Source organism: Aplidium turbinatum, chromosome 16 (assembly GCF_918807975.1).
Source record: "Aplidium turbinatum chromosome 16, kaAplTurb1.1, whole genome shotgun sequence".
Lineage (NCBI taxonomy): Eukaryota > Metazoa > Chordata > Ascidiacea > Aplousobranchia > Polyclinidae > Aplidium > Aplidium turbinatum.
The window spans coordinates 20954850-20970261 of record NC_137487.1 but is presented as its reverse complement, the minus strand read 5'-3'; the positions used below and the strand labels follow the sequence as shown (position 1 = coordinate 20970261).

General features: G+C 41.7%; 1 protein-coding gene across 2 annotated transcripts in view; it reads left to right on the top strand.

The window, feature by feature from the left end:
• LOC145785062 (low molecular weight phosphotyrosine protein phosphatase-like) overlaps positions 1-15412 on the top strand; it is a 122462-nt gene that overhangs the window by 92191 nt on the left and 14859 nt on the right. The window contains exon 2 of one of the 2 annotated variants that reach the window (XM_082596767.1): positions 13743-13808. The exons of the other annotated variant lie outside the window; for it this stretch is intronic. Coding sequence (XP_082452893.1) covers positions 13743-13808 — 66 coding nt within the window. The remainder of the gene's footprint in view (positions 1-13742; positions 13809-15412) is intronic. 2 annotated transcript variants of the gene reach the window in all.

Sequence of the window (15412 nt, the reverse complement as noted above, 5' to 3'; positions counted from 1 at the left end):
ACAAACTTCGAACAAATTCCTATTTTCAAATTGAAAATACAAATGGTTCCATAGTAGATGCTAACGCATAGCATAAGACCGTCAACTTAGATGAACTACTAAGAACCAAGACCCGACAAAATTCTATCATCAACTGCTGAAGCTTCATTTTCATAAATAGAGCTGTCATACTTCAGCACTGATGACCGGGGATCAAACAGCATTTTTCCAATATTGTTGCAGCAGAGTTCTGATCCTCAAAATCGCTGACAAAAGTTAAAGTCCCATACGATTTCGTAGTTTGGTTTTGATTGCACAAGCTCTCGAAAAGGATCGCTCAACCAATGCATTGCTGATTGGTATACATTGTTAGTGCCAATTGAGCAACTTCTCTAAATTTATACTACCCTGCACTGCAGCATTTCTAAACTCGTACACCTTGGTACAAAAAGTACCCTACAAGCTACAACAATCTATCATTGTTTTTTCATCATACAAGGAAGACCAGTTTACATTCATTAAATTTCTCCACTGACATTCAATTTTTCCAACTTTAATTTATAGCTTAGACACCAATAAAAGCTTCAAAAATTATGGCACTAAACCAAGATCATAACTATAATTTCCGATATTCGATACAAGTGCAATTTCGCTTTCGCCACTCGCCAGTCAGTCCTTCCATTTTCCCGGATGAAAATGAAAACATCATTAATGTAACAACAGTCAAAGCTGCTCATGGTCAGCGGTAAAATCAATCCTCATGCCGAATCATAAAAATAACGTCATTTTTTCCGTAATAAACCGAAACTTTACCAACATTTTCAAAGGCTCGTCGGATTCTACCAATTATACATTTCTGCCAACTCAAACTTCACTGCCAAACAACTTAAAATTCTGCCAAATTTAAGCGCCATATCGCGCCAAATAAGAGACTGAAAGTAGCCCAAAAAAGCGCAAGTCGCAAACCAACATTTTTTGGCGCCAAGCCCAACTAAAAGTAGCCCAATTGCAGATAAATCGCCCAATCTGACAACACTGATCGCAAGGCTTGTTCTGGAACATGAATTAGGCTACTACTGAGATGCGCACGGCACGCACGCTCACCCACGCGTGAGAAGCAACTTCAAAGTCAAAACGCGTGATAGCGAAAAAGCGAATGCGTGGTTGAATGTTTATTCTCATTTCACGAGTTATCCAAACGTCCGTTAGATTTTTTGTGACTTCAAACATTAAATCGATTTTAGCAAACTTTATCGAGTTGAAACCACGACACAACGAACAGTTACGTGAAATAGCTTAAAGAAAAATTGCATTTTTCAAAACTGTCATCCGTGTTTTGCTTCAATAAGCAGTGTATTATGAGATGTATATATTTTCACAATATATACATTTCCAGTCTTCGAAATTAGCCTCGGCAATTGAGAGGCAGATGCATGAATGGCACATTAGCCTCAGCAATAAAAATGCCGAGGCCACACGAGCGCTTGTAAGGACCACAAGATTACAAAAATAACCCTAATTTTCTTAGACCACACCAGACTAGGAGGTTGATTCAATCTTACTATTGCTGGATGTTTTATTTGGGTAACTTTCTACTTCGCCGGCGCTTAGACACGTGCCCAGCTGGAAGAATTGAATCTTTTAAAGAAATATCACCCTATTTGCATTGATTCAACGCCTGTAGACGTCAAATTATTGTAAGCATTTACTCCTTATCGCGCTTCGCCTTCCGTTATCTCGTCCAGCTGTATCAGAAACGATCGCCGCTTTCAAAACATCAACAGACGTCGAATACATGTAAGTAATAGGTTAACGCGTTAACCTTTAGAGTGAGCTTTGTTAATTGCGGTTTGTGATAGATGTCTGGTTGCATGACGACAACAGGTGCAATTTTATGCGCTGCCAATGCTCATGTGAATTATAAAAAAAGTTTGTAACCTTATAAATACTGGCTTAATTGTTACGCAAAAGTTATTCTTTTTTCTTTCATCAAATGCTTGTTCTTTACCAGTGTCATTGCCAATATAAATCATGGTAAAGGAAAATACAGTTAAAAAGTGGAATTTACCTGCATAGGTTATGAAACAGAGGGGACCGAAGGAAAAGTTAGTGTAGTATTTTGCAAAATTTGTAAAGAATTTTATGACGGAAACAAATCGGAATTAGAAAAGCTACGGGGCCCAGTTAAAAAAAGTAGTACAAAATTTGCAGCAACGGGACCAACTCATGAAAAAGTTCCAAATGGCCCATTTTTTGGCTTTGAACATTTGAACAATAAATCTTTCAAACTTTACGAAGAACTATATAAATTTGAAAAAGACGTTTTTAATGCTGACTTGGGTATTGGATACTCTACTGATAAGGCTTGTAGAGAAATGATTCATTTTTTATCCAACGCATTAATACAAGACGGGGTTACTGTGCCTTTAAACAGTAAAAGCAAGCAATCTTTCTGTATTTTGTACGATGGGTCGTCAAGTGCCAAAACTATAAGACGTGTTCTTTGGGAAAACCTACCTTTCACATGCTATCTGTCGAGGAACCAGAGCACCGTAATGCGAAAGGTTTGAAGGATGCATTCGACGAAGCGTATTCAAAGGGGAACTTCGAATTTACGAAAAACAGCCGACTGATAGGCATTGGGTCCAATGGAGCCAGCGTGAACAAGGCCGCGTTCAACTTGCAAAAGGCAGAAGTAGGCGATCATTTGCTTTTAATGTTATGCATTGACGAGACAACCTCATCCTTCGATGCAGCATCTGATGATTCCGATTCTGACTAGTTCTTTATCAAACAGTGTTAGTGTAAACGTAAATCGAGGCAATCTTCTTGCAGGGACCTATTAATTTGTTACCGGTACCTGATTGAGCAATTAACGCTAGTTTATGATAATTCAACGTCGCTAGATGTCGAATTAATGTAAAACTAATGTAAATTTCTTATTGGGCATTGTTGTTACGCAATACAACCGGCCGGGAAAATTAAATCGATTTGTGCTGACTCGAACGTTGAATCAACCCAAAATTAACATACTCCCCCCCCCCCCCCCCCCGTGAGTTATTTAACATGAATTATTGTAACAGCGTGCATATCGCGTTGCTCGCTTTATCGCTACTTTTGGTATTATTACATCACAACAAATCAAACAATGCGGTCTTGATAGACTACTCTATTATATTTTTCGCTTCTCGTTTTACAAGTTGTGGTAGCCTACAATTTTTTCGTAATAAACGTTCACAGCAATTGCCGAGGCAATTTCAACTTTTGCCGTTTGGCCTCGGCAACGTTTTTGCCGAAGTAAAAATTTGCTGATTTCGAAGACTACATTTCATACACTCATCAATATAAACTTATCTATATACACTTCTGGTATTCGATAAAAGACTTTCGATAAAAAACAGAAGAGAAAACACTTCGCCGTTGTAAACGCTTTGAAGGTAAGTAATAATTAACAAAACGAGGTAAAACTGATCGCGGGTTTCCACTCTGCTTGAGATCATGATTTTTTACGTTTTATTTCAATAACTTCACTGTCTTGATCGTTGTTGTTCACTCACACGAAAAGGAAATGAAACCGCTTGTTTTCCAACTGTTCCAATTATGAGCTAACAATATCAAAATTTTTCCGACTAGGCGTACTGCATTCGTAAAACTAATCGTTTCAAGCAGCGGTTCTAATAAATTCGGTTTGCAACCTAGGTGTCAATATAAACAAGACGGTAAGCTTAATCAAAGACTATTTTAATTGAGTAAAATAGCGTTATGGTTATGACGCCATCACCTTTCTCGCCCCCCAAGGTTGTTTGAAAAGTCGGCGCCTATGGCCACACATTTGGTTAGCCTTTTCATTCTGTTACTACAATGTAAAAATAAACTGTTAGCTAGGCTAACTGGGTTCTTGGAACAAAGTTTTGCTGGTAGAGATAACTAGGCTACGGTACCCGATAATTTCCTTTCAATCCAAGCTGTAGGCCACACATTTGTTGATCCAAACTAATCATTTTAACTATTCAAAAGTACTAACTTATAGATATAAACATGATTTTTTTGTTTGTTTGTAACATTTTCTTTTTTTTATTTTCCCTTCATATCTTAAATTATTCTGCAGGTGTTGCGACCGTGCCAAATTTCTTTCAACTCAATAACTTACTTCGGTCACAAGCACGTTTTAGCGTTCGCGTTTTGTCGCTTCTACCTTTGCTATGTTGACGTGCATTGTTTTTGATATGATGGTCAGAAATAAAAACAACTCAACTGAACTGACATAACGAATTTTAATTTAATAGTTCAAACATTTTATTTTTATTCCTTATTGCACGATTTCAACGTTTAGCGACGTTAAAACGATGTAAAAACGGCAATTATAATTAGGCTACAGTACCCCATAATTTCCTTTCAAAAATTTCAAAAACTCGCTGTGGTATTTACGTCTAGACAACGTCTGCAACTTGTGTTTGGTAGTTATGCCTGCTGCTTGATTAAGAAGCGCGATGCCTCTGGCACCGCAAGCAATCTTTCCTTTCAACTGCTTTTAGGCGAGTAAGAAGTGACATTGGACCCGGACATTTTTGATAACAACCATTTTTTGGTTGCAGGAGGCTTGTCTGGTAATCAGACCGACGATTTCAAAATTCGGTAAAAATCGGATTTGGGGAACTGCCCCAAAACGGCATTTTAAATTTTCATAGTGCGCCGTCTAGCGGTTGTAAATATTTGCTCTAAGTAAAATGCAACTTAGTAAGCATATACACGTAATTAACACTCACAAAAAGATAAGTGTAATTATATTTTTTTAAAAAGGTTGTGATCATGGGTGTCTGCAGGGAAGGGGCACTTACCCCCCTCCCCCAAGATTATGATATACGAGTAATTTGCTCGAGAATGCAATTTTCAAAAATTGTATTAGCCTTCCACGCAAACACTTTCTCATCAGGTTTTCAACCAAGTCTACTTCCGTTTTTTGATTTCTCTAAATAGTTATGCGCCGTAGGCGCAACAACCACTTACATCATACGTTAATAGTAATTTTTTTCATACTTTTTGCACCTCACCACTCAAATGTTACTTTAAATTTAGAACGTTTCTTACCTATGTTGCAGCTTAAAAGTTGTGTGTTTTCTTACAAGTAGAATTTGGCTTCAAAAATTGTGCCCTCCCAACCCCCGCTTTTCCCCCACCCCTGCATTTTTTCTGCCGACGCCCATATTTGCGAGGTATTTGGCCATTTATTACAGTTTAATTATTGCCACGCAATTATAATTGCCTACGTTAAAGTGTAATTCAATGTAGGCTTTATGACACTTCAACAACATTAGCAACTGAAACAAGTGGTGATACAACGTTGGCAGATCTATAATCAACGTATAATAGAAAGATAAACATCAGTGATTTGAGCAATTAATGCTTATCTGGAGACCATTTAATGTTTATTCAGTACTATTGCTTTGCTTCAACAGAAAATGCAGCGTACATTTAATATATGCGTTCACTTTCATTTACAAATCATTCATTGCAAAAATATATTACTTGCAAAAACTACCACAGTAACAATTTGAGGTCCCGTTCTAGGGATGCAACTATTTTTATTAAAGTAAATATACTTCTACACTCACAACTCTTGGGTATCTAACACTCTAAAAGTGATGAATTTTCACACTGAGCTTCACAAGCACAGTGAATACTGCATTTAAAGCCTTTCTTGGAGCAACACAAGATGTGCGTAAACGCTTAGCGCTCCTGCAATTGCACCTAATTTCTTTCAAAAAGGTTTTCGGTGCACACTGCACGTTCATTATCTGTCATTATTGGGACCAGACCAGAAGTTGTTTCCTTGTATCCATAGAAAGTAAGATTCAGCACAGTTTTTAAATGACGCCATGTTGACACTTGATGATGCACACGAAGGCTGTGAAAGTAGCATGCCCTATCTTGTTGGAGGCATTCTTTCAACTGATATATATTTTGGGGATACAGCGTAATGGTAGCGCAATAAATTCAAAGTACGGTATTGATGGAAAACACTCTCTTGTACAGAATTTGGGATAATTCTTCTCCAATTCTGGAAATGTCTTTTCTTTTAAAGCTTCTTTGTTTCTGAAGTCGGCACATTTACGTAGCACTTTGTCCAGGCCTTTCAAGATTTTAAAAACTTTTACTTTTCCCGTTTCGTAAAAGCCAAAAGCAGGATGTTGTATTGCATCCAGAGAACGCGTGGCAAAATAGTAAAGATAGGCACATATTTTCTCCAAATTCAAGCTGAGCTCGACGAATGGAAATTTTCGCGTTAGACGTTTTCATTTAGCCTAAATGCTGTTTCCACGTGGTGCGTGATAAAGCAAAAGGATGAGTACATCAGTATCGTCAGTCATCACAGTTAGCCTATACTTGACCATAGGTTTCATGTTCTTCCAGAACCTTACGAACGATAGCAACATCAGCGTCTCTTTCTCCTTTGGCCTTGTCCACAGTAATGCCATTACTACTAAGATTATTTCGGAGTAAGTTTATAAATTGTTACGTTTATTTGATAAAAACGCGGTTTTATTTGCCGGGATGGGTGTGTCTAAGCGAATTGCTACGTCGGAACAAAAATGATGTGGTCAGCTTTATACACTTTTGCTATGCTCCTTTGGTAGTTTTTACCACAACTGTTAAAAACAATTCTGATATTGGTATTTTCCCCTCGTAGAAGATTTTGAATGAACATTTCAAGCAAATTTTTCATATTCCCAACTTTTGGCCAGGGAAGTCAGTGAATGAAAGCACAGCCATCGAATACTATCGAAATACAAGATAATCGAGAATTAGTGCACAAAATATTCTCATTTTGCTACCTATGTATTTGAACAATGCAAATTTCTGAGATTTCCGCATCCATCCGTCATCTGACAAAAGTGATGGTGGAACATTGGCAAGTTCATATGAAAATTTGTCCGGTTCCAGTGACCCCTGCAAACAGGCTATAGACAGTAATCTGTGACAGATTTCGGTGGATGACATGTGTATCTCTTTATCTCCATATTTTAAGGCTTTTCGCATAACGGCAAAGGTACTTGCTTGGTCAGATCTAAATCTCTTTCAGTTTCTTTCCACATATTTTGCGAATAATATCGTTACCAATAATTAAGACGTTATCCACATTTACACGAGTATCAGCAATAATGCCCTGCTGAAACGTTGTAGCCTACAAATCTTCTCCATTATTTTTGGCAAAGATTTCGATGCATACACAGTTTTCCATAAATCATCTAAACCACTTCTTTCCATCAGTTTGCACCCTGCTCCGAGAAAGGACATCAGTTGATGAAAACCACCAAGTCGTAAGTGAACATTTTTGAAAATATCAAAATTGTCCTGTTTAATTTTGAATGCTCTGAAGTAGAGGGGTTGGTCAAACGTTAGCGGTGCACAAAGCATGCTCATTGCTCATTTTTCTCGCTTGGTCTTGAACGAATATCATTGTATTGTAAACAGCTTCATCTGTTGTGGGACTAAGCGGTATCATAGGATTAAATGATACTGACGAAACCTGAAACTCACCTTTAACTACATTAGCCATGAACCCTTGCCATTGTACTGGCTTAGAATTGAATATGTTTGAATACAGCCATAGAGTGTCAAGCAATTCATGGTGCGTAAATAACACGGAAGATACGTTCAGCTGCTTGATTCGCACGTCTTTCCAAGTACCTGTCTTTGCAGCAGTATACGACTTGACTAAATTGCCAAAATTGCCTGATTCCAGTAGTTCATTTGCGCTGACGTGTTGTTTTTCAATAACTAGTGGTCGAGTTGCCATTCTTGGTGTTTGACAATTTATAATGCTCATCACATGCGTTGTATCATGAATTCATGACCTGTCAGAGTATCTTCGTTAAAATTGAAGTTATCTGCTACCCACTGACAGAAAGAGCCGGGATGACTTGTAGAGTCCATTACCTCATCCGTATTATCACCATTCGCTTGGCTTACAGTAGCTGATCGTTTAAACGCTATTACTTGAGACCTTAACTTGCACAAAGACCAAGGGATGATAGTACATCCAAGAGAATACTCGATCTTGTGACCTGATGTATAAAAATGCCAATTGACAACAAAAGTCTGGCGACATTGCATCGACGTAAAAATGGCTACCTATGTAACAACCTATTTCTTCAGGTAGGCTAAGTATTTTTGTGCAGCTTTGGCGATGATGTAATGGATTTAATGACTTGGCTGGTATGACGTTATAGTTGTTATCCAACTCCTTAATTATGCTTTTTCTGAAATCTTTTCCTTGTGAAAGTTCAAAATATAAATCATTACCGAATTGTATGAGTCTATAATTTTCATGTTCATCAGATACGTTGTAACAGACGAAATTACATTTTCCGAAATCCATCTTAGTTAATTAGCATTTTGTAAAATTTTACAACCACTACACTGTGGAATGGCACAACGGGTAAGGCGTTGGCTTTCCAATTATGCAAATCTGGTTCGACTTCCGGCTTGGTTGTTGATAAACACCGCTCACTTCTACCTAGGGTGTAACAAATTGGGTGGGCATAACTGCTGCAGGAAAGACGGCCGAGAGAAAGGAACTGGCCACCCTACTATCTTTAGTGCCGAAGGCTTAATACAAGGAGGACCTTATCTTCTCATACCCAACACTTGAATCAAGTATGGGATCACCTTTAACACTATCATTGGAGCCTAATTTCTGTTACATGAGGCACTCAGCAAACAAAATATGTTATTTTGCGTCGATTCAACGTCTGGCAACGTTGAATCAACGTAAAATAGCAAATTTTGCTGAAGGGTAATTCTAGATACAATGTTAATCATCCCTGTTTCACTTAAAATTCGGGAATTAGCACGACAGAAAATACATAAATTTTTCTTCCGCTGGATGGCGCGCCGATCAATAAATGCCCCAGTGAAAAAGGCCTTTCCCCACGTCCGAATTTTGCCGAATTTTAGATTTGGGATGTGAAACAGGTAACCCATCTTTTTATGAAGAAAAACGGTTGTTATCAAAAATGTCCGGGTCCGGCTATTTTTATGTCAATTCTTACTCGCCTAAATAATAATGTTATGATTTATTTATTACAATTTAGGTAAAGAGGCGATTTTCTTGAACAGTAGACAGATACAATCTAGCAATCACACGGCATTTAACATAATAAAGTGAAAATAAACTATAAATTACGAACGTTTTCGGCCATACACATGTTAGCCCTTTTCAAGTAACCAACTGACTGATCCTATACATAAATTTTAAACACATATAACTGGTCTACATACAATAAATCGAAAACAGAAATGCACAAAAATGAACGGGCAAGGCAGAGGAAAGGCACATCACATGGCAGTTAATTACTCAAGGAGAAAACACTTCATATGACGCGTAATTAAGTAAAGACGTTTAGCAGATAGGAGGCGCCTGCGACGAACAACTGCCTATTGAGGCGAGGATTGCAGGATTTTATGAGCAAAGCTGCCTGGATTTTAGTATCAAATTCGGTGAAGCATTTAAGTGCAGGGATGGTTTATTGTTTAAACAAATTTGCAATCGAGTAGGCTATATAATCTTTAACGGCACTTTTTCTGAGAGTCTTTTAAAGTTGTAGCCTACGTCGCTGTATGGAAGGGTCACAATCGAACGGTAGGTAGCCTCTTATAACATGTTCTGATTGTCTGGCGTTGTCATTGCAGTGATTGGGGTCTTGAAAATTTTCTTCATGTCAATGGCTTCCATTTTACATTCTCTGCGTCTCTTTACAACTGATGTATATTGGATTGCTTTTATTGTTGCAATTCTTCTTCGTCGTATGAGCTGTTCTTTGGGACTATATGTTTGGGCATGATGTCATCAGCCACTCGACAGTCTCGTCATCCAGGGTCTTCAGTCCAAGCGTTCCATGTGGTGGTTGATGGATTGGGCAGTCATGGACGACATGATCTACTGTCTGGTCTGTGGCGCCACACTCGCATCCCGGTGAGGGAGCCAGGCCCCATCTGCACATGTCTGAAGGAAAGCGACCGACGCCGGTTCGTAGGCGGTTAAGCCGGACCCACGCAAGTCTTGCGAGGGACATTCCCGGAATGTGGGGATCGACGTCGGGTAGGAAATCATGGAGTCGGGAGGTGTTGTTTTGCCACTCCATGTTCCATGTGTAGTTCGTCCAGTGTGCCGCACTTATTCCAAGATCTTCAACGTTGTTCAGAAGCTGTTGTGCGGCGGGCACAAATGGGCGTCTTGATTTCAGTCGCTGCTGTCCTCCAGGTAGGCGCTGAAGTGTACTGTGGAGGAGGTGGTCGGGGTCCAGTGCGCGACGTGCAAGGGAAATCATGGCTCCTTTACGGCGAAGCTCAGCAGGTTGGATGCCTGCAAGGATGGGAAGGCATTCCGTTGGAGTGGGACGCAGGCATCGTCATTGATGGCGGTGTCAATGTGGCGGGTGTGAGAGCTGCGGCACCACACTGGTGCGCAGTATTCAGCGGTAGAATGGACGAGGGCCAAGGTAGCTGTGCGAAGGGTTTTCGCATCAGCTCCCCAGCCGGAACCCGCCAGCCGCCTCAAAAGTGAAACGCGCGCTGATAGTTTTTTGCGCAGTGACTCCAGGTGTCGTCGGTACGTGAGTGACCTGTCCAGGGTTACGCCGAGGTAGGTGGGTTCGGCGCAGTAGGGGAGGTGTTCGTCATCGGTGGTAATGTTGATCTCACGTTTTGCTTCTTTGTTGTTTAGATGGAAGGCCGCCGACACTGTCTTTGCCTTGCTGAGCTGTAGCTTCCATTTCTGGAGATATGTTGATATAGTTGACATGTCCTGGCTTAGGTTCCTCTCCATTGACTGCCAGTCTCCGGCTGGATGCAGGAGAGCCAGATCGTCTGCGTAAGCATACTTCCTGGAGATGGTGTCAGGCAGGTCATAGATGTAAGTGTTAAAGAGGAGGGGAGCCAGGACAGAGCCCTGTGGGACGCCGTTCCTGAGTCGACGTAGTCTACTTCGTCGGCCGCTACCGGTGGAAAGGGTAAAGCTGCGGTTTTGCACAAGTTCCATAATCATATGGACCATGTGCCTGTCAGGAAGGAGACGAAGTAGTTTGCAGGTAAGGCCGCTGTGCCATACAGTGTCGTAGGCAGCCGTGAGATCGACAAACACGGCGCCAGCCTTCTTTTTTGCCGAGAAGCTGTCCTCGATGTCTTGGGTCATCAGAGTGACCTGGTCTACAGTTGATCTACCGTGGCGAAAGCCAGCTTGTTCCCGAGGGAGCTGAGGATCTATTATCGGTTCGACACGGGCGTAGATAAGTCTTTCGAGTATCTTGAAGGGGATACAGAGCAGAGAGATGGGACGGTAGCTCTTCGGATCCCCTGGGGGCTTCTTCGGCTTTGGGACTGCAACCACTAGGGCTCTTCTCCAGATTCTTGGGATGCGCAGGTGACGCAAGCAGCAGGAAAGGAAGTCTTTTAACCAGGACCTCATAGAGGGGGCAGCTTGGAGTATTAGTTCCGGGCATAGGTGGTCAAGGCCCGGGGATTTGCCTGGCTTTAGGTGCTGGAGGGCGGAGGCAAATTCTTCTGGGGTAAACTCACCAGAGATGTTGCCCTCGACAGGTGTTGGGACCTTCCAGAGGTCCGTCATTTCCTTGAGGACGGACTTGTCTGATTCACGGTCTCTCGTTCTGTGCACTCCATGTTTCACAAGTTGTGAGGCGATGGCATTTGCTGAAATGAGGCATTGGCGACGAGAGGCACGTGATCTGCCAGTGAGGTTGTTGAGTGTACTCCATGCTGTGCGGCTGGAGTGCGTGAAGTCGATTGAGTCTATGGCTTCTGTCCAGCGCTTCTTCCTCTTTGAATCCAATCTTGCCAGCAGGGCTGTTGCTGAGTTGGTGGTGGCGGTGCCCTGGGGGGAACGGAGGAAGTCGCGGTAGAGCCTGTCGCACTCCACATCCCAGCAAGGTATGTAGTTTTTCCGTCGACCTCGCGGGATGGAGTCTTTTGCCGCAGATATGATTGCATCACAGAAGTCCTGGTAGGCTTCATCCACTTTGATGGTGTGTGGGGATGGGAGGTACTGCGTAGCTTCGTTTGTGAGGAAGCTGTAGTATTCCCAATCGGCCTTTCTGAAGTTCCATCGCTTGACAGGCTTGCTCGGAATAGGTGTGGCAAGCAAGGGGGCCGTGATTAGCGAGGGTCGGTGTTGAGACCTTGGGAACTTCTCTAGCACACGTCTGTCCGGCTGGCGATCATCGGGTTTATTACTTGTGAAAGCCAGGTCTGGGTTCGTGCCAGTGTTCCAACGACCGGAGTGGAAGCTCGGTGCGCCCTTAGGATCGTATAAGAGGGCGAGGTTGTTGTTGGTTGCCCAAGCGGCCAGACTTTCTCCGTCGTTGTTGATGGAGTTGTAGCCCCAGTCAGTGTGGTGGCAGTTAAAATCGCCAGCGTAGAGGCTGGGGTGGGGGAACACTGGGATGGCTGTTGATGTTATCCGCGAAGGTGGAGGCTTGTAGACATTGACGATGTTGTAGCCTGCTACATCTACACAAAGCCACTCGATCTCCGATTGAGCTTGGGATTGGTCAACCAAGGACCAGCTCAGCCGGTCATGGACAAACGTGGCGAGGCCGTGTTTCCTGCTGCAGGTTGCGCCTGCGAGTGTGAAGTTGGTTATTACCAACTTATCCACAGATGTACAGTGAGTCTCCTGGAGGAGGATGATGAGGGCTTGATGCTTGGTGGCCAGTTGCTCGATGATGTTGAGCTTGTTGGCCGTGATGCCCTCGGTGTTCAGCTGCAGTACGGTGGGTCGTCGGTACTTTTCGACAGTTCGAGCACTGCCGTGCCCTGAAAAGGGCATTTCCCTACCCACCCTGCACTGAACAGTCTCATTAGCTCTTGTTTGACAAGTTTCGTTTCGCATACGTATTTTGTATAATTTCGTATGTTACTGACGGGGAGGACCACGTGAAGGTACTTGTTCTTCCCCCCCATTGTTGCAATTGAGTAAGCAGGAAAGGTCAGTACGTTCTAGTTTGTTTGCTAGTGTAGGCTACTGTGTTGTACATTATTACCCCAGCTCAGTAGCAGAGTGGTTTCGCCTTCGGCTCTGGAGCTGGTAGATCTGAGATCGATTCCAGGTTGGGTCCAACCGAAGATTTTAATAACGGTAGCCTACCGACTGTATTTTTGCTTGCATAACGCAGTGAGAATAAGTCTGGTAATAATGTGACAACATCGTAAACCTGATAAAAAACTAAACATATGAGCCCTGCTGTTGCTAAAAGGCCTTAGCAGTTGTAGTCTTGTAGAGCGACAATAAATAAAACCATAGCATTATTATTAGTTGGAATTGAGTAGGCAAAGTAAAAAAGGTCAGTACGTTTTAATTTGTTTGCTGCTATACTGCGTTGTACATTACGAGTTACGACAGTCCGTCTGTCTGTGCTCCCTAAACTTTTTGCATTTCTTTTATGTGTTAAGAAGCTTTCTTAGTTTGAGAATGAATAAAGAAATGTGCGTAGTCTTACAACATTTGTTTTTGTTGCTACGAGTGGATGCACTTTCAGTCTCTTCCATTAGCGCAAATCATTTGATGGTTCTGAGTTTTGTAATGTGAAATGAAAACTTATGTTGTCTTCGGCTCATTCTGCGCATCACAAAGAAAGCCGTAGTGCAAGGACTAGCAATAATGATGTCATAGTTTATTTTCGCTTCACAACTGTTAAGGTGTTTAAGCGACTGTAGAACTTGTCATCGGAGCTTTTATTTTCTTGTAGATAATCCAAGTTTTCGCCAGAAGTGGACGGGAAGGCAAGGAAACCAATCTTCGTCTTCACCTTCAGGTATGGCATAAAGTACCCTGCCAAAGACATATTCGCATGCTCATGAGCGGTGTCGAGCAGGCGCCTTTCGAGTACCGTAGGCCTACCAGTGTTCTCACCACTCGGCCATGCCAGCAGACATTTTTTTCATTATTCCATTATAGGCATGCCATAGATCAGGGTGGTCCAAACCCTGGCACGCGGGCCGCATGAGGCCGGCGTGAAGCTTTTGTGCGGCCCGCGAACACTTTGTGCATGCCGGAGTTATCAGTGCTAAATCCAAGGTTTAAAAATACACCTACGTTTTATAAATACATTACATTCGCCACAACCCTAAATAAGTCGCGCATAATAGGGTCAATAGGCAACTATGAGGGAACAATGTCGGTTTGTGACGACACAAACGTGCGTTGATATTTTGCTTTTGTTGCTAGCACTTTCTCCGTTATGAAGGCACTTTCTCCGTTATGAAGCGCTTAAAAAGCGACACACGGAACAGAATGCCTGATGAAACCCTGGATGCCTGCTTATGTCTGTCGACCACTGAATTTAAACCAGAGATCGCCACTATATGCAAAAGCAAAAAACAATAAATTAATTTGGTTTGCTAATTTGTTGACGTGTTATGTATCGTATCTTTTTTACTAGCTGAAAATCACTTTTTGGGTCGCAAGCAGAGATTAAAAAGTGAGTTAGGCGAGCAGCAAAACACTAGGTCGATTAGAATAGCAAACTCAGTCCTTTCATTGCAACTGTATTTTGTCAGCGACAAGATTTGTTAATGTTCATAGCCTGCGAACAGTAAGAATGTAGCTAAAGCAGATCGAAATCTATAGAAAAGAAGTTCAAAATCACAACCTAGTTAAGTTTTTATTTAACAACGTTTCTACTTTCAGCAACGCGTTATCATTTCTCACTATGCGGCCTGTGAAGTTTTTCTCAGACCCTAATGTGGCCCTTCATGTTCGCAGTCTTGGACCACCCTGCCATAGATTATAGCAGACAACTGACTTATTCTCACTAAAGCCGAGATATTAGCGCTTAGGATTCTACGCATTGTAGTGGGTACCTACTGGTTGTGTTTTTATTTAAGCTGAAAGCGGTGAGCGTGCTGGCAATGACGTTGACAGGGGTCTAGAAGGTTCTTTTTGACCAGGCCCAAGGTAATTTCATGGACCCAAATTTTTTTAAGAGGCCTGGAAACTCTAGAAACAGGTGAAAAAAACGAAAAGTAACAGTTTGTGCATAGTTAAGGATCAACGGCATTGAAAGAGAGGTCTAAGTTTTACTTGTGGACCTAGGCTTGGGGTAATTTTATTGGTCTGTACAAGGAAATCCAGGATGTTAAAAAAAAAGTTTATTTTTGGTGAATTTACATAAAGTTTGTTATAGTTTGGAGACAACTCCACTTTTCAGGCCAAAAAACAAAGTAAGATTAGGCCTACTCGGTAAGGTGGGATCTGAAATATCGTTCTGTAACTTTTTCTTGGGGTTAATTTTCAATGAGCAACGCTTACTGTAATTTTGAGTTGGCATAAAAGGTAGTGTAATATTGATATATTTCCACTTTTGAAAAAAATTTCACTAAATTGTAATGCTAAAGTGTCGATGTACTTAATTGATTT